The 20,037-nt window shown below is 44.4% G+C and overlaps 1 protein-coding gene across 2 annotated transcripts in view; it reads left to right on the plus strand.

Annotated features, from left to right (window-relative positions):
• Window positions 1-20,037, plus strand: part of LOC147708819 (MFS-type transporter SLC18B1-like) — an 886,944-nt gene that overhangs the window by 244,941 nt on the left and 621,966 nt on the right. For both annotated transcript variants that reach the window (XM_086925398.1, XM_086925399.1), the window contains exon 6: window positions 9,295-9,451. In XM_086925398.1, the coding sequence (XP_086781524.1) occupies window positions 9,295-9,451 (157 nt within the window). The remainder of the gene's footprint in view (window positions 1-9,294; window positions 9,452-20,037) is intronic.

Genomic DNA, 20,037 nt, shown 5'->3' on the forward strand with positions numbered 1-20,037 from the left:
GTGTCTGGTGTTTGAGTGATAGGAGCTGGGGATGTGCATTCACTCTAGACAGTCATTGGGGGGGGGGGGGGGTTGAGGTGTGTCTGGCCTTGCCTGTGATAAAAGTGGTCTGATAAGTCAGGTCTACACCCCAGGGAGTGCACCAAGAGGACTGGCTCCTCTCATCACAGCAATACATTATCACATAGCATGGCAGAATAAAACCATGCCCAGACTGGAAAAGTACTGGGCTCAGCAGAGGGTGAACAATGAACTCATACATGAGGCATCTGCACCTGTGAAGGCAACACTGTTATCTACCCTCAAGGCCACAGAGCCGAAGCTCTGCTACTCCAGGGCATGGAAACATGTCTGCAAAACTAACTCAAGGCAAGAAATGCTGAAACATTAAGGGAGGGGGGAAACTGTACCATGAGACATTGGAGCTGCAGAGCAAATGTCACCATCAGAAATCTGTCTGCCATAGACAAGCTTCTCTCTCTTACGGAGGGAAGGCAATGTACTACAACAAGTCTTCTAACTTAGAAGGCAAAAATAAGGCAAAAGCTTAACCATTACAGAAACAATTCTATCCAACTAAAGCTTGCATATTACAAAAATAGCTCAGTGGGTTGCAGCACATGAATAATAGGCTCTAACTGCATATTGGTTAGACACATTAGGCTAACATATTCACAACATCATTAGGACATTCTGTAACAGGAAAATTACAATCTATCAGACCCTCCTTTTAGCCTAATGTGGCTAACATAAGTGCAGCCTTTATTGCTCAAGGGAGGGACTGTACAATTCTAAAGGAGAGAACGGGGACGGCATCACTCACCAATCAAATTTCGGGAAAGGAAATACTAGGATGAGCATGATCATAGAAGTAGTGCAGCATACTATAGGACAGGAAGTGCAGAGGCACCAAGTAAAAGAACAACCCCTGCAATACCTACTAAAACAATAACTATTCTCTGGGTGTGAGGCACCCTCCTTTTTGACTAATCTAAGCATATGTTCCCAGGGTACCATTGCTCTATAACACTATGTCATGATCGGACAACTTAAAAAGACATCACAGTTCAAGTCATGAGCAGGAATTAATGCAAATAATATCAAACTATCATCATCAGAGAAAACACCCTATTGAATTATATACTTAGTGTTCACTTGCATTATCAGCGAGGACCTGTATCTAACATCCATATCTAACACCCATGAAGTAGATCTTTGTCGGGCTGAGAAATGTTTTTTACTAGACTACTCAAAGTATACTAACCCTCACAGCTACTTCCATAGGGCAAGAATACAAGCAACATTATTTTTTTCACCCTTGTGTGTGTATGAAGTAAGCATGGGCGGAAAATCCGTTTCGCTCGCGGATTTTGCGGATTTTCGGGAAATTCGCAATCCGCGAGATTCGCGAATCTCCCGCAAAATCCGCAAATCTGCGAGCAGCGGATTTTGCTCGCACTGCTCGCACTGTTCGCGTGAGTTCGCGGCTTCCCAGTACAACTTCGCGCCCCGCGAATAAGTGCTAAATTGCAGAAATACGATCTTAGCAAAACTGAAACTACTTACCAGGTTCAAAAGTTCAGGCTCATCATTAGTAGCCATTTCCTGTAGTGCTTCCTGAGGGGCCCCTCCAGAGTTCAGTTGCCAGTTGCAACTATTATGTGACCCTGCTCTGAACCTCAGAATAGTTACACATATGCCACAAAGGTCCTGAATTACAGCTAAGGGAGACAAGCAGGAGCCAGGCTGGAAGTTAAAATCCATTAATCAGCCCCTAATTCATTATTGTCAGTTGGGGCAGGGCAGGTGTTGTAACTAATTTTGCAACAATGAAAGCACTTAGCAAGTGCAAAAGATCACTAATCAGGGCGCACTAAGGAAGCAGGTGCCAGCTAAAAAAATATTCTGTGACACATTAATCAGCCCCAAATTAATTCAGGTCACTTGAGGCAGGGAAGGTGTGCTTTGCTTTGCCGAAAATAATGTACACTGGACAACCAGAGGGTGTGGTGATGAAACAGAGGGTGGCATGGGTGGGCCAGAGGGTGGCATGAGTAGTCAGAGAGTGGCAGTGGTGACAGAGAGTGGCAGTGATGAAGAAGAGTGTCCCAAACAGGCTGGACACGTAGAAACAACAAGTTCGCAAAACTTGCGACCCGACAGGTAAGTTCGCAAACTGCGAAATTGTAAAAACCCTCGCGAACTGGCAGAAACACGGGCGAACACAAAAAAAAAAAATCCGCAAATTCGCGGGAATTCGCGGATTTTGCGGATTGCGAGTTCGCAAATCCGCAAAATTCGCGAACGCGAGATTCGCAAAATTTGCCCATGCTTAGTATGAAGGCAATGACCCACACACCCAATAATCTGCAGTACTATAAGTAACATGTGTCCGGTGCAACAATGGAATACTACATCATCCTAATGAACTTCCCAGTGCTCCTCCTCGTGAGGAACTAGGGTCACTCTCATGTGGTGTTGGAATAGTACTCATGAGGGTATGTGCCAAGCAACAAGAAACTAATTCTCTAAAGAGAAATATGAAAGCAATAGTTAGGATACAAACAAACACAATATTAAATTTGTAGACCATGTGAACCAAATATGGGCAGGGGCATCTGGACAAGGAGCCACAGAGGCTCCTCCTCCTGGGGAATAGGAACATTCAAAGGGACTCTTTTTCCTAGCTAAAAGTCCAAAGTAAACTAGGGGAAAAACAGTTCACACTGAGGCCAACCAGAGGGCATCTTCTCCCTTTAAGGGATCTTCTCCCTGTGTCCGTTAAAGCCTCACAGGCAGACTTCTATTGTACATTCCCTAACTCCCACGACGGAGTCGCACAGCTTCACGACTCAGAGGAGCACTTAATCTGGGCCCAGGCGCAATCCTAGTGTCCCACCTGACAATGTCTTGACAGTGCACCAGGGCTCTTCCAGCAGTCCATCCCTATCACTTTCTTTAGTCCTTCCCTACTTCCCTTACTCAGCCCTTCTTTCGGTGCCCTGCTCTCCTTTCCTGGACCACAGATTGTATTGATTGCTCCCTCGCACCTCTGGATCTGTGAACAGAATGGGGGGCTCAATGACAGGGGACTTATACGCTGATATTTGCTCACTGTGATCAAGAGAGACCTCACCACTAGCAATCAGAGCCGGACTCTTCTCCTTTTGATCAGGCTCCTCACCTCTCAATAAAGCATCTGAGAAGCGTATTTGTCATCAGCGACGCCCTTTCTCACCCACTCATCATAGGGCAACAGAAGCGGGACCCTCTTTACACGGCTAGCATGGGTGCACGACTTATGGCCCCGGATCCTGAGTGCGGTTTGGGTGGCAAGCAGCACCTGCCTCGGCTCACTTCACCTCGGCTCCAAGCAAGACTTCTGCTGGTATCTTCGGATGACGACTCAGTCCCCATGTTGGATGGTGTGTCCAGGCCCCTCCGGTTGCGGCTTCAGTGTGTCTGCTACCTACTGATGAAGGGAACGAAGATCTTTAGTCAAAGCATACAAATAGTCTGTCAACAAAGTGTCAAAACAATTTGGTCTCGGGACACCCCAAACATTTGCTAGGCAGTGTGCATTGGAATGAAAAAAAAAACATCTCAGGCCAATCAATAAATTTGTGCTGACAATAGGTAATACATTACATATCTGACTTTTTCCACTGTATTACCTGTGGACGGACATTTGCGTTAATTCTAAGGGAAGAGAAAAAATAAAACAAAACAGACATGTTGTATTCCCGCATTTTCACTTGAGAACCCTCAAAAAGGGAATTTCAAACCGCTATTCCTATAGCATGCACACAGCGTCTACTTTGTGAACCTTCACTGTTGTGCAAAACTTCAAACACTTCTAATATTCTCTTTTTTTTTTACTCAAAACAACTATATTTTGCTCATGACCATGCTCACATACTATGGGAAGCAGCAGGAAACTAACTTCTACAAAGCTATAATTTCAACAGAAAAAATATTTTGCTGAGGATCACACAAGCATCTTTCACCTTTCTCACTATTTAGACCATGTAAAATATTTTTTAGGGGAAAACCTGTTCACCAGCTCTAATAGGGATTGTCAGCTCAACTATACAGGCTAACTGATAAGAGACTTGTGATACCTGTGCACCTTTACCTAGTGCTGCACAATAATGATGTTGTTACCTAGGAATGTGAAACAAAAAAACAAAAAAAGGTACAGAACTATTGTTCCCTTCAAAGGTCAAATAAGGAAACATTAGTCTGGGGCGTCTTCTTTAATAAAGACTATCAGTTTTTTTTCACAGACTAGCTAATAAAGAACTAGCAATGTACTCGCACGACTACAATAATGGTGTTATTACCCAACACTCGTAGAGCAAAACTACCCACATCTAATTCCCCTTTTAGAGCAAAGCAGGACAGGCTAATAAAAACTTGAGAAGAGGAGGGAGCAATATACATGTTACCTAGTCCTAAGGAGCAATATACATGTTACCTAGTCCTAATTTATAGGAGAGCTAGCGGGGAGCTAGCTTCCTCCCCCATTTTTTTGACAGAAGGAAATCTGAAACATATTTCACTTCAGTCAAAACCATCAACTTCCCGGGTGTAGCACTGGGCATAAACAAAATTGTAGGAAATACATAGCACTTTTGAGAGGGCTAGAACATCTTTTAGCACATGTACAAATGTCATTGCCGTAAAATGATGTGTGTGCCTATTAATATCGAATACAAGGTAACTAAGGAGAATTCATTATAATTATTTATCTATTACAAAACACACTACTTCTTTTGAGGCCTTTTATTACCATGAAGGAGTAAGGAAAAGGAAATGGTATTGGGACACAGCTAAAATCTCCCATAACCAGGCACTATGCGACATTCATTAAGGAAATGGCGGCAAAAGGGAAATCTATAAAAGAACAACAAATTACTTAGGTAATGGTCAGGCTTGTGACACAACACCATGCGTACACTGTAGAACTCTTCTTTTTTTTTTCTTCTATACCATTTAACAAAATAGACATACACTACTAAAGTGTTCTCTGTGAAATTTAGGGACCAGAACAAATTCCTAACCGAGGAGCTTGTACCAGTATCAAAAATAGAAATGTCAAAACAATACAAAACAGAAACATACATAAAATAAGAACAAGCATACCAAGGCAGCAGGTATACTGGCTGTGCTAAGCACAGAAAGCATAGACAAATCCCAGCAACACATGCAAAGGAGCTGTGACACACAACACAATGCCATGCATTTCATGCACAGTGAAACTGCAGCCCAAAACCCAGTATGCTGGCCTCCTTAATTTGTCAGCCTTAAGATCGATCAGCATACCTACCACGCAGAACAGAACAAACAATGCACAAAAAGCCAAAGAAAATATAAAACACACAATATTTACATGCGTGTAACATAAAATAATACACAATAATACACATACCAAACACAAGGGCCACAAAAGGGAAAACACAATATTAGTTACCCAAAGGACGATATTTTTTTCCCATGCATGTCATGCATCATGCGGTGTCAGTGCACACATAATCTGTCTAGCACAAAGTTGCATCAATACTCACCATAACACAGCGATAAAAATGTTTCCCATTGCACTGAAACCGGGCCGACCAGAGGGTCCCCTGCCTTCTGCTACCCACCTACGGGTGAGAAAGAACCTTATCACGGAGTCCCAATTCGGGCGCCATCTGATAAGAGTGGCTCAAATCCACCTGAGCGACTTACCTCACTCATCTATCATTCTCATATAATAAGCCAGCCAGGCAGTGGAGAAGAATTAGAAATATATTTATTGGCCATAATATTCATCTGCAGATGGGCCCCGTCAGGTCTACACCCCAGGGAGTGCACAGAGAGGACTGGCTCCTTTCATCACAGCAATACATTATCACATAGCATGACAGAATAAAACCACGACCAGACTGGAAAAGTACTGGGCTCAGCAGAGGGTGAACAATGAACTCATACATGAGGCATCTGCACCTGCAAAGGCAACACTGTTATCTACCCTCAAGGCCACAGAGCCGAAGCTCTGCTACTCCAGGGCATGGAAACATTTCTGCAAAACTAACTCAAGGCAAGAAATGCTGAAACTGTGATTTTCTGCTCATAAGGGAGGGGGGAAACTGTACCATGAGACATTGGAAATGCAGAGCAAATGTCAGCATCAGAAATCTGTCTGCCATAGACAAGCTTCTCTCTCTTATGGGAAAGTATACAGAAATATCAATAATGGGAACCTAACGGAGGGAAGGCAATGTACTACAACAAGTCTTCTAACTTAGAAGGCAAAAATAAGACAAAAGCTTAACCATTACAGAAACAATTCTATCCAACTGAAGCTTGCATGTTACAAAAATAGCTCAGTGGGTTGCAGCTTATGAATAATAGGCTGTAACTGCATATTGGTTAGACACATTAGGCTAACATATTCACAACATCATTAGGACATTCCGTAACAGGAACATTACAATCTATCACCTGGGTGACTCATCCCTGGTCTGAATAGACCTTGTCAACATTTAGAGTGGTGGGAGGAGTTTCACTTGCACCTGAATAGGTTGTGTCTCATTTCACAATGCTGTCTCTACCCCCTATGGTCATGTTGCACCAGGGAGGACCGGACTGGTTTGGACTAGGTTCAGAGACCCTTACTGCAAAGAGAACACTGACAAAGTGGGGTATAAGTATTGGACTTAAAGCCCCCAGACTTTAGATTTCTTCAAGGAACAAGAGGACCTGGCCATGAAGAAGAGTGGAATGATTAAGTGTGAGATGTGCTGCCTTTTCTGAGTGAGTGGTGGTTTGGCCTGCAGTTTATGCTTCTGTCTGTGGTGGAAGAAAAGGACTGAATCTTTTTACCCTGCTGTGGTATCTTGCTTGTGAAGAATCTCCAAGGGCTTCTGCGTGCTGGCCTCTTGTTGGAAATCTCAGGGACATAAAAGATTTCAAGAAAAGAACCTTGCTGGATCTTAAAGTGTCCAGCCTGGTGTAGGAGAAGGACTGGACTGTTCTTCATTTTTTAATGTTGTTGTTTAATCGAAAAACTGCCAGAGCGCCTTATTGCATGGAAGTCCTGTGTGTTTTATATGAGAGAAACATCCCTCAGCGCTTGGTTTTGTAAGAAGTACATCCAGCTCTGCGGCACCGTATCGTAAGGCCCCGGGAGACAAAAAGCCTTTGAAATCCCCAACCAGCATCTAGTGAATGATGGCATGTTCCTCGCAGCACAGGTTAAGTGCTTTGCTTTCCAAATACCAAAAGCTCTGCCATGAAGGACCTCTACGTGAAGCCCAGAGGGAGAGAAAGCCCTTGTAATCAAAGCTGAGCAGCTCACCTGCTGAGCGAACACAAGGAAACCTCCAGGCATTGCCTGGCATCTAGCCCCAAGCCTCCAGCAAGTTGCCGAGGACTCACAAGGAAGCGAGGACTGCCCCTGCAGTGCTGGCAAATGCACGGCCAGCCAGTGCTATTCCTCAGGGAGCTTCCCGGGATCCAAGTTATCAGTTGCCTCTCACCTCGGAGAGCAAGAGAAGAGTGCCAGTCAGCTGGAGTCTCACCAGGGGAGTTGTGGTAAAGGCAGCAGAGGAACTCCGCCATCACCTGATGGCAGGGCTCTGGCCACCAAAAGAAGATACCAGTGCGGCTGCCGAACCGCAAGGTCGCAGACAACCAGTCCTTCACTAGGGGAGGTCCACCGCCCACGTTAGCTGTGCAGGTGTCTCCCCTCTGTGCTGTTCACATACCTGGGGTCTTGAACTGCAGTTACCCGCCTGAACGCGGGCAGCTGCCTGGATCCCTGGATTGGGAGGGTGGAAGGAATGTGTGAGGTCTCCCCCTCCTTTATGTTCTTTCTCTGTGGTTGTGTACACACCATGGGGGCATTGAGAGATTAGAAACAAGCTACTGGACGGGAGGGCAACCCTCAAAGGAGGACCCGATCCTGCGCAAGTTACTTTCAGAAACCTATTATATACCCTGTGAAAGCCTCGAAGGGGCGCTGCAACTACCTAGTGAGGGTACAAACTGGTGATTGAAGTGAGCATGCAACTACTGCATTTTGTGCCCTCAATGCTGTGTGCAGGAGCTGAATGATAATTCCCAGAAAGGTTTTTTTTATAGCGTTGGAATAAATTGTGCACTTTATAGGTTTGTGTTGAAACTTACTACTTCGTGTCTTTACTCTTGGGGTCCAGATATCAAGTTAGGAGGAATCCCCGCAGAATCAAGAGGAAAGGCTAGGTACACTCTGCTCGATGATTCCCACTCTAAAACAGCACCAGGGTGGGTCGCAATGGGAGAAGCACTTCAGGTTAGCAGTAACTTAGTCTGTAAACAATGCATCCATCTTTTATGTTCAGTGCCTTGAAACAATGAAGCTTGCGCGAGTTTACTTCACAGACATTTGGTCTACAAAAGACCATTGCTTTCTGCACGATTATTGTATTTACCGCCTGTTTCGCCTTTGGCATTCAACTTCTGTCGTATAACCATTGTCCTTTTGAAGATTTTTTACAGTTGTATTGCCTTCTGTGAATCGCTTCATGGAAATCTATGTACATGTGTTAGTCTTCCCATGCAAGGGGTCCAGAAGCCTAAACAGTCTAGGAGTGTATTGTCTTTAATTGGAGATGCACTAGGAAACAGTTTGAATTATTTGAGCCAATAGTTTTATATTCTAATCCTGCTTCCACATACAGCAAAAAAGAAATGGGATGGCATACAACATGCCAGCCCAGGTCATTTAAAAGAGAATTTAAGAGGTTACATGATACATTTGTTCTGCAGCTTATTTAAGTAAAAAAGGCTCTGTTGACCAGTTCTTTTCAACACTAGAACATCAAGCGGAGAGAATGGACGGACTTCTTTTTATTTACAGTGCACACAAACTCTGGTGAATGTTACTTTGAAAACACAACATGGATGGCTGTAGTACAGTAGCTGGGCAGAATAAACATTAGAAAACATTAAAAGAAGTCAATATTTTACCACAAGAGTGAGATGGGGACAGTCGCATAAGTCATGAAGCACAGCACTTGACTGTTTCAAATTCTAATGGTGGTTGTGGGAAGTGGATAGTTTGCATGATGAATATATGATTATTTATTTCTCATTTGCTTCCATTGCGCTCAGAGAAAACACACGTTTTCCTGAACACAAAGAATCAATGTATTCAATAAATGGTATCATTAAATGACTTCCGTTCATATGAATATCTGCATTAGATGAGTTACAAAGTTATTTTAAGCGTGTCAACAAAGCATAAACTTTATTTATATATCCATTCAGGGAACACTGGAATTTTTTACTGGGCTAGGCCTTGTCTTGGGCCCTCCCATCGGAGGAATTTTATATCAGGCTTTTGGATATGAGATTCCCTTCATTGGTGTAGGATCTGCTGTGCTATTCATGGTGCCACTGAACATGTACTTCTTACCCAGATATGGTAAGAAACATTATTTTATTTTACCTGTTGGAAAGTGGAAGATGTTGGTGGATTGACATAGTGAACGTTTTACACAGTTGTTCTTTGCCGATTTTAAATATGTGAGTAGACATTTTAATGTAACCTTTGATTTCTATGCATTGATGTTTGCTCTAACTTCCTGATTTCTTTAGATTCCTTAGTGGTTGTGAATAGTTTTAAGGTACCCAAATAAGCTGATTATAGACATAAAAAGTGTTCTTTTCCCATAGGTGTGGTCTCAATCGCCCTGCATGAGTCCTGACATTGCGGTATGATTTACCCAGTTTATCCGTTTTTTGATTACCAGTTAAAACTTGGTTCTAGATCTATGCAACATTGGCTTTCAATGCATTCCTGTATAAGTAAACATACTCTACTTTACCTTTCACCTAACATTTTGCCTTGTATTTGGTTTACAAATCTCCACCAATTAAATATTAGTTTTGAGATGCAATCGAAGGCATAATACTGTGATACTCAGTATCCATTTGTTTACCACTATTTTTTACAGAGCAACCATTAAAATGCAATATTTTTAAAATATACAATTCCTACTACTGCTAGAACCGTAGCAAAGTCTGGTAGAAACAGTGGGACATATTATCAAGAGTGGCATTAAAATTATCGCCCCTTTATCAGCAGGAAACTGCTGCTAAAGTGTCGTTAAGGGGCTTGATAATATGCCCTAGAGAATTTCTATAGAAGCCCAGGTTCGATGTCTAACCTGGGTTTCTAATGGAATTCTATATTCTATTCTGATGTTAACCCTTAAAATGACCCTCACAAATGCTTTGCCTGAGTACCAAAGTAAATAATTTGGATGCCTTTGGTTTATCATGGCACTGGATAGAGTATAACTTCTCAGACTGTAGAAGTCTATTGCCTGCTTTCCTGTAGCTGGATGGAGGAGATTTAGGGCCCGAGCTAGGTAATCCTCATTTACAGACTCTAAAATACCGAATTTTACCGATTCAGTATTCTATATTCAGTAAAGGGCACACAAGCCAAAATCAGGGGTGCAACAGGGTGTCAAAGTGACACCCTGTTCCCCTTGACAAATCGGTATTTTTACCGAATCGGTATTTACCGATTCGGTAATTGACATTGATTCCTATGGGCCTCAAGGCATAGACATATGCAGACTCTGCAGTAGGATCTGTAGTTCCAGTGGGTGCAGCATCAGTGGAATCTCTCCAGCTCGGTCCGGATTGAGGGTAAGGCAACAGGCCTGCAGCATGGCTAACGAACCCAGATCTCACAGTGGGGACTGATGCATCACTTCTAGGTTGGGGTGGCCGTCCAGGAGAGGTGGAGATCAGAGGACTCTGGTCTCCAGCAGAGACCCAGCTTCCCAACAATTTGTTGGAGCTGAGAACAATCTGTCTGGCAGTAAAAGCATACCTATCATCCATCAAAGGGGGACTGGTTCAGGTGTTCTAGGACAAAACCACCTCTGCAGTAATATTACAACAAGCAGGGCTGGGTGAGGTTGTGGACCCTCCGCCAAGAGATTCTGTGTCTCTGGACCTGGATGGAGAGCCAAGAGATTTTCCTGTTGTTCAGCATATGTCAAGCTCTTTGAACACCTGGACAGATGAGCTCAGTTGCAGGTGCCGGAGAGACCATGAATGGCACCTGTATCCTAAGGTGGTACAGATTATTTTTCTAGAGCGGAGCGAGACTTGGCTAGATCTTTGCGCTACAGCAGAGAATGTGCAAAGTCAATGCATCAGAGCATTGAAACTTCCAAGGCGGCTTTCACTCATAGACAAATCTCTTCTCAAGTGAAGTTCAAGACTCCTGTGCATTTTTCCCCTTATACCGCTACTGCCCTGAGTTCTCAATAAAATTCTGACTGACTGAGCCTAAGTTTTCTTAGTGGCCCCAGATTGGACTTCAACAAGATCTCTCCTTTTACATCGATCTCACCAGCCCCCATGGGATGGATGATCAACTCTTTATTGGGTTTGCTGGGGGAAAGAAGGGAAAGGATGTTCTAAAGCACACCTTCTCCAATGGATTGTGCTTTGTATCAAAATCTGATATTCACTGGTGAAGAAACAGCCACCTGAAGGGCTGCGTCCCCATTCTATCAGGGCAAAAGTCGCCACCACTGCATTAGCACGCATGGTCCCCAGCCTGGACATCCCTGCACAAATCTACCTAACACTACTGTCTTGACAGCCGGGTGGGGTATGATGGCCTTTTGCCCATTCGGTCCTCCAGTATTTTGTTTTGCCCGTTAGCAGTCCCATCACCAGGGAAGTATTGCTAGGGTATCTATTCTGCATTCTAGCTGTTTGCAGTGGTGAATGGAGAGTCATAGGTCATCTGTGTACCAGTTTGCTTACGGTCTAGTCTGTGAATGTGCAGTGGTTTTCAGCAGGGCCTTGGTATCTGCGTAGGAGGTGATCCAGGAGTTGAAGGTGGTGTTAGAGTGTGAGAGATTTGGAGTACTGTGGTCCAGATTTCCTCAAATATCTTGCTACAATTGTTTCAGACAATTTTGATGGGCATGGTTCTGTAATTGTATCGTTATGTGGAGGTTGAATCGAACACGGTAATTGTGGTTCAGGGGGAAGGGGTAGGCTTGTCCATTGTGGTGTTGGAGAAGTTGGTGAAAACAGGGTGAAGGTGATGGCTGGATATGTAAGTGGGGTGCCTTCCTTGTTGGCTGAGTCACAGTGTGTTCAGGTCTTCCAGGAGTTTGTTGGTGTTTTCTCAGTGTGGTCTTCCAGGTCAAAGTTATGATCACTGAGTAGAATGAAGGAGCTAGGTTCAAGCACCAGTGGGGTGATCAAGTTCACAATGGTGTTTCACACCATTGCACAGTTCTGGCTGCTTGTGTGCGATCATTGCGAATGGCACCATGCACAGCGCAAGGTTTCCTTTTCTGCCGCTGGAGTAGATTTTTACTCGAGCGGCAGCTTTCTGAAAGTGAACGGGCAGTTTCTCAACGTGAGCGGTCGTAAGCATATGCAACCGCTCATAATGAGAACCCTGACCCCCCTGCGCCGAAAAATCTGTCCGGGAGTTTTATTTTCCACTCTCACCAACTTGATTTTTACGATTGCGAACAAGGAAAATTCTCACTGGGAAGTTGATTTTCCTGGCTTGCGCTAGCCAACTTGGCATTGGTGATATCGAGCGAGGAACAAAACTCCGCTCTACTGCGCGAAGCGGAGTTTTTGGGAACTCAGTGATCTCCGCGTAACGCGGAGTGCGGAAAACTCTGCAAACTCCGCCAGCAGAGCGGAGCTCACCGCCTAGCCTACTCCTGCGCTGGTAGAGGGAGGCCCAGTTGCAAATGTCTGAATTGGTGAATGGTGTTCAGAGCATGCCGGTCAGTGTCTGCATAGCATCTAAGGCTGTGGTGGGTGGAGATAGACCATAGGTCCTCGCACTGGCTGTGGACAGGGTGAGCACAGGCACATACCAGCTTGCCTTGGGTGTGGTTCACATGTAATGTGTAATGTAATGTATGTATACTTGTAAAGCGCACTCTTACCCCGTTACGTGGCGTCCTGGCGCTGTATACCGCTGGGGAACCCGTCCTGGCTTTCCCTCTGAGAGGGCACCCCCAAGGTGAAGCCAGGCATCCCGGCGCTGCTGGGGCCGTTGTGGAGATTAAGCAAGCTATTGCCCAGAGTTGCAGAGTGGGACCCATGGTTAGCGTAGGCACCTAGGCGAGAATTATCGAGTCCGCGGACATTGACCCAAGACCCTGCCGCATCGGGAATTGAACCCTGGCCCCGGGCCGACCTCTACTTCAGGGTCTGCCGCTTCTAACCAGTGAGCCACACTTCTCCATGTGATTTAAACTAGGCCTTAAACTTATCCAACTAGCATCAAGTAACTGGTGCTCCTACAGATGTTTCGAAAGCAGATTTTATTAACTTTTTGCAAATGAAAAATTAAACTATAGCTAGCTTCTGCCCTGAGGTTCAAGGCTGACATCTGAGTTTGTTTACCCCTTTGTTCCACTCACTAGTGACAGTATCACATGAAAATAAATGTTAAGGATGAGGATGAGAGCAGGTGTAACAACCACAGGTAAAGATTTTATCGTCATTTAGCAATTAGACTCTATGAAGGTACAGCAGGTAGAAAATGGGTAAGAAAAGTGAGCTTGTTGACCCTAAACTGAGGCCAATATATTGTAAGCTATGTATGTATCTAGAGATCATTGCTATGGAAACACAAAGGCATATATGGCGACTACAGCCATGGTTTCTATGTATGTAGAATTGAGGTGATAAATAATTTATATGGTAATTGATCCTATCCTGAAGTGGATTATTGAATGGGTAGCATAATTAACTCTCCGGAGTTCCCCACTTCAAATTGCAGCCTAACATGGGGAATTGGTGTTTGCCACATTCATTACTGAATGTTTTGTATTTGTGTTTTAGCATTTTTTTCTGGTAGAATCCTTCAGGTTTTTAGGTCGAGCATGGGCAGTGTGTGTGCTGCTCAAAAAGGCATGCTGTATTCTATTCAAGTATGGACTTGAAGCTCTGCCCACTTTCCACCCATATTTTTAATTGGCTTGAGTCATTGTCCTTTGTAAAGGCCGGCTTCTGATTCATTAATATGCTTGTTAATTCCTCCTTAGTACCGCCTTGTCTTCATTTGTAACCTCTGATGAGGGCTGGTCAGTTTACTTCTGTTGTTACATGGTATGTCTTATTTAGTCTATAAGCACAGTTTACTTCAATGAGTTTCTCTTACTGCAGGCACGACATGCTTTGCTGAAACATTCAGCGTGTCATGCCCGCTTACACTTTCCAAGCAGCCAGGGACAATGTAGGCTGCTTCTTTGCAGTGAAATAGGTCTTGCATTTACAAGAGTTTTAAGCTATTGCGAGTGCACATGACAATGTCTTTTATTTAAGCGTTAATTATCAAAACAGATAAATGAAAGACATTGTCATTTACAATGTCAATAGCTTAAAATCTTGCAAATGCAAGACCTATTGCATTGCAAATGCTTGTTTCCTGGGGAAATCTGTTGGTAGAAAACTGTGCAATGTAGTAATGAATCTACAACTCTGAATTCTGATATGTCTGCAAACTTCATCTGCGCATGAAACAGAATTTAAAACACATTTTTTAATCGGGTTTAAGAGAAGTGTATATATATTTCAGAAGGCAGAGATAGGTTATGCCAATTGAGATTTATTTAGCTTAGTATTGCCACGATAAAGACCTCACAGTGCTGCAGGATACAAATATGTTTATTGTATTGTGATTGTTTTTATTCAGCAATTCATACTATTAATGAGGCAGCAAAACACATTTGCGTTGGGGTTTAGTACAATACTCCATGCATTGCTATGGATGGAAGTTAAGTTTGGCTAAGTACCGCAGTTGCATATTTATAGATGTGATAGGATGGGATAATTAGTCCTTTCATCCCTGTTGATCTATCCTCGGACACTTTAAGTAGCCTACCATGACCCCAATTACAAGTTGCATGGTAATACCAGAGTGCAAACTCCATACAAGTAACCAACCAGGACCTTGCAAGTATGAGATGAACACAGCAGGATGGAGAGTTACTGTATGACCTTGATTTACCAGCTGGTGTTCTGCCCAATATGCAAAAACAACAGTTGATGGACAGAACCCAGCCATATGCAAATCAGTCTTGACCCTGTGCCACATGGGAACAGTCCAGCCCGAACTGCCAAGCCAGGTCCTCCCTGGACTGGAAACAGCTGCTATTCAATCAGCAAATATAAAAGCTGTTTGAGAACCAGTATATAACTTTCATTTATGGAGTCATTTGTGGCTTTGTTTTAAGAGGAAATGAAAAGCTTTTAATGCTTAGTTTTGAAGTGTGTTCCTGTAATTTATAGTTCGATCACGTAACTATACCTGCTGAATTTCTATGGTTTTGTACGTGTGAAATCTGATCCTAACTATAACATCCCTGTAACCTTTGTTTTTTTCAGTGGGTTTCAAAGGTGTTTTAATTCTATTTCCTAACTATAACGTCCCTATAACCTTTGTTTTTGTCAGTGAATTTCTATGGGGTTTTTAATGTTATATCTTAAATAAAATGTCTATGTAACCTTTGGATTTTTATATATATGTATATGATTCTCAAGTTCCACACAGGAGCCCATAAACCCAGTTAACAATCTACTGTTAAAGCATGGCATATATACTTTACTATGTCAAAATTAGTAAATTATAACCCAAACACTCTCTAATGAGCAATTCTTCTATGCCACTCTTTCTTAGCTTTACAATCTACTCCTTTTTATCAACTTCCCCAACACTTTTGGCTGCATTTCCATGGTAACCATGTTTAGAACATTGACTGCTAGCGCAAGGTTAAAAGTTCATAACCCTTTCTCTGGCCACTATACTACCTTCAAATTGAAATGTAGCAGGTGTGGTTGACTGTTTAGCATTATAAGTGTATCCCAAACAGCCTAACTATTTTGATATTGTTCCAGAACCAATCACAGAAGTAATTACTTTTCCTCACAATCCTTACATATTTTAAAATCCCTGCATATTAATAGCAGCCAATTAAATATGTTTGTTTTCAAATTGGGTGCTGTCTTGCATTTTAAGTACCTTTTATTTTGAAAACTGTCTTATTCAGCTCCAGCCTTCTCCTGTGTGCTACTTCTCTTTGCCTTCAAAACAGTTAGAGTGTGGATTGCGGGTCACAGCTTTGTGCTTTAAGCCAGAGAGTGCAATAGAAAGAGTGGCATTGACAAAGACTTGGGATTTTCAAATGTGGACATAACTTGGGTTGGCTAGAGAGGGTTAAAGTGGCATCAATTTGCTACCAATCAATCAATCAAACAGGGGGTTTATAGAGTGTGCTACTCACCTATGAGGGTCTCAAGACGCTGGGGGGGCAGCGCTTACTCAGTCGAAAAGCAGGGTCTTGAGGTCCTTCCTGAAGGCGTGCAGGTTCGTAGAGCGTCTGATGCTGATTGGGAGCTCATTCCAGGTCTTGGCTGCAATGTAGGAGAACGCAATTCCTCCTGCTCTGCTTCTGCAGATGCGTGGTATCTCTGCTAGGGCGAGGTCGGGGGACCGGAGATTCCTTTTGGATGCATGGAAGCCGACTCTTACGTTGAGATTTTTGGGTCCAATGGTGTGGAGGGATTTGTGGGTGTGTGTGAGAAGCTTGAAGGTTATTCTCTTCTCGACAGGGAGCCAGTGTAGGTCGGGGAGGTGTGTCTCATGTGTTCGTGCCTAGGAGTCCCAAGCACGAGTCTGGCCACGGCATTCTGAATGGTTTGGAGCTTGTGTAGGAAGGTCTTGTTGATGCCGGCCTAGAGGGCGTTTCTGTATTCCAGTCTGCTGGTTATGAATGCGTGGGTGATGGTTTTTCTGTGCTGGGGGATCCATTTGAAGGGTTTTCGGAGGAGGCAGAGGCAGTTGTAGCTGGTGGAGGCGATGGCGTTGATCTGGCATGTCATGGAGAGGGAGGAGTTCAGGATGATGCCTAAGTTCTGCGTGTGGTCTGTCGGGGTAGGAGGGCTCCCGAGGGCAGATGGCCATCATGTTTTGTCTCAGGTAGAGGTCGAGGGTCCCAGGATGAGGACCTCAGTTTTCTTCCAGGCCGCAACGTCCTTCATTCCTTCCTGGAAGCTGATCCTGGTGTCTTCTCGATCTTTCCTGAGGGAGAGGATGAGCTGGGTGTCATCGGCGTAAGATACTATGTTCAGTCCGTGCTGTCTAAGAATGGCGGCGAGGGAGGCCATATAGATATTGAACAGCGTGGGGCTGAGCGATGATCCTTGTAGTACTCCGCAGCTGGTCTCTGTGGGTTCAGAGATGAAGGGGGGATGTCTGGTTGAAAGTATTGCGGACTGCCAACACCTCAAGATTGTATACCAGGGTGCTGCTGACCTAGGCACACTTTGGTAGGGTTGTAAATCCTTATGATGAATACCTTTGCTCAATTAATGCCACTTTCCCTCACATTGCCTTGGTGTTCTATAATATTTGCCAAAGGCAGAAATGGAAATGTTCAAACAAATTCTGTCCACAAATAGACAAATTCAGGAAACATGTAAATAAAACATGTTCTGCATTCTTCAGAGGCAATAACTTGGGCTCTATATATCGCAACACTTTACACTTTGACATGACTGTTGTGTATTGAAATTATGGAGTTCATTTTACAGAGGAAGGCACCAGGGTGTTCCTTAAAAATCGGAAAAGCTGCACCCTGTTTAATGTGTAATTATTATCTACGCACAAAAACACAATGGCTCTTCTAAGGCCCACCCTTTTTCCTAAACATTAGTTCATTTTATTTTTAAATCCCTTTTTTAAATTTCTTATACGGATAAACAGTTCCACCACGAGCTTACACAAGAAGCCCACACTGAGCGTTGCAGCAGATCTGTGGATTCACACATGTTGAAAATGTGGATAATGGACTTTTTCTAGATGTGTGAGTGTCTGAGTGGGTCTGTGAGCTGGTGAGTAATTGTATGTGTGGGTCTATGAGTGGTGTGTGAGTGTCTGTGACTGGGTGTGTGAGTGGGTGTGAGAGTATCTGAGTAGTTCTATATCTAGATGTATGAGTGTTGGGGTAGGTCTGTGAGTGAGTGTGAGAGTGTCTCTCTGGGCCTGTCTGTGGAAGGGTATCTGTGTGGGTCTGTCAGTGACTGCATGAGTATCTGAGTGGGTCTGTGAGTAGGTGTGAGACTGTCTGAGTGAGTATGCGAGTGGGCATGTGAGTGTCTGAGTGGGTCTGTGAGTGGTGTGTGAGCGATCTAGGCTTTTTCCCAACACCACTTCAAAAGCAGGGCTGGCGCGACCGCGCAGCCCTGATAGCTCCAGAGGCGTGAGCCGGGACCAGGTCCCAACGTTGCTCATCTCATTGCTGCTATTGCGATTTTTGCGCTGACAAGGATTCTGGCCATCTGGGAATCGAATTGCTGAATTTTTAAACATTTTAACATTTCGCTGAAATCTGTATTTTTAATGAATTTAACTCACCGCTAAACTTACTATTGAAGCGCATAGATAGGGGCTGTGTCTCACGTACATCAGAGGCACAGGAAGGGGGGATTGTCATCCAGCACTCGCCCGGACAGCCGCCATCTTGGGTTGGGCCAAGGTGAGCGCTCTAGGCTTTTTCCCAACACCACTTTAAAAGCAGTGCTGGCGCGACCGCGCAGCCCTGATAGCTCCTGAGGCGTGAGCCGGGAGCAGGTCACAACGTTGCTCATCTCATTGCTGCTATTGCGATTTTGCACTGACAAGGATTCTTGGCATCTGGGAATCGAATTGCAGAATTTTTAAACATTTGTCCGCGCAGCGGGCGCGCCGGCGGCACGCCAAAGGCAAGCTCGTCTGCGCCCGTCCGCGCCAGTCCCCCGCCTAGCGCCATGATGCCTGGCCGCTTCACCTCAGGCAGCTCCCCACGTAAGGTTTATGGGTGTAACACACTCCTGGGTCTGAATGTGGGGAAGAGAAAGACAGGTTGTAAAGCACTGTGGCTGGATGGGAGCACACAAGGAGGCCCCCATGTCTGTCATGTATGTCAGGAACACATCCCGGATATTCTTATGAACCCATCTCAGGCATTGACCCCGCGGACTAGGATCAGTGGAGAGACCAAGAGGAGCGATTTTGACTGTCTCCTGATCAATGCACGTCATTGATCAAGCATAGTCTAGAGATTGCCGAGTTGATTTAAGATAACGAAAATAAAATAGCATTTGTTACGGTGACATGGACGGATTCGGCCTCTGGCCCGGATCTAGTGAATGCGACCCCAGCAGAATACCTTAGCTACACATTAGACAGGCCACAGAAAAGAGGGGGCAGCCTTGCGGTCATTTATCACCCCTCGATTAAAGGTAGCTTCCTCCCTCAATCATTTGATTCATGCGAGGTCTTAGCATTTAATTTAGTTCTATCGGACCACCAATCATTCAAGGGCTGTCTGATATGCAGACCACCCAGCACCAAGACACGGTTTCTGGGTGCAGCGGTCAACTTCTTAGAAGAAGCACTGTGTGCAAAGGCTTATACTGTCCTGGGAGATTTTAACTTCCATTTGGAATGTAGTCAAGATAGCTACACAGCGGTACTAAAAGACTTAATGGAAGGGCTAGGGCTAGTACAGGTGGTCACAGGTCCTACTAATATGGCCGGCCATTCCCTGGACGGGATTTTCACGAATCACCCAGAATTAAAATTCTCTTATTCTGAGCCCGTAGCTTGGTCAGACCATGCCATGGTTCGGTTTTGTATATTAGGCATGACATCACAAAGGGCGAGACAGAACAAGAAGGAAGCCAGGATTAGCAGAGCCTGGAATAAAATAGAGGGGACTACCTGGGAGGAGTTGTTGGTGGCCTCAAAGGTCTCTTTGCCCCCAGGGGCCGATGAAGCTGTATTAACCTATGACAACTGGATCGATCAGGCCTGTACCATCTTGACCCCACCAAAAAGTTGGCACCCCTCCCGCACGGTTCCGTCAGCCCCCTGGTATTCAGAGGAACTCAGGGAGCTCAAGCTCGAGTGCAAAAAACTAGAACTAGCCTGGCGTAAAAACTATAGTGAGGCCG

This window comes from Lissotriton vulgaris, chromosome 6, assembly GCF_964263255.1.
Source record: "Lissotriton vulgaris chromosome 6, aLisVul1.2, whole genome shotgun sequence".
NCBI classification, from domain to species: domain Eukaryota; kingdom Metazoa; phylum Chordata; class Amphibia; order Caudata; family Salamandridae; genus Lissotriton; species Lissotriton vulgaris.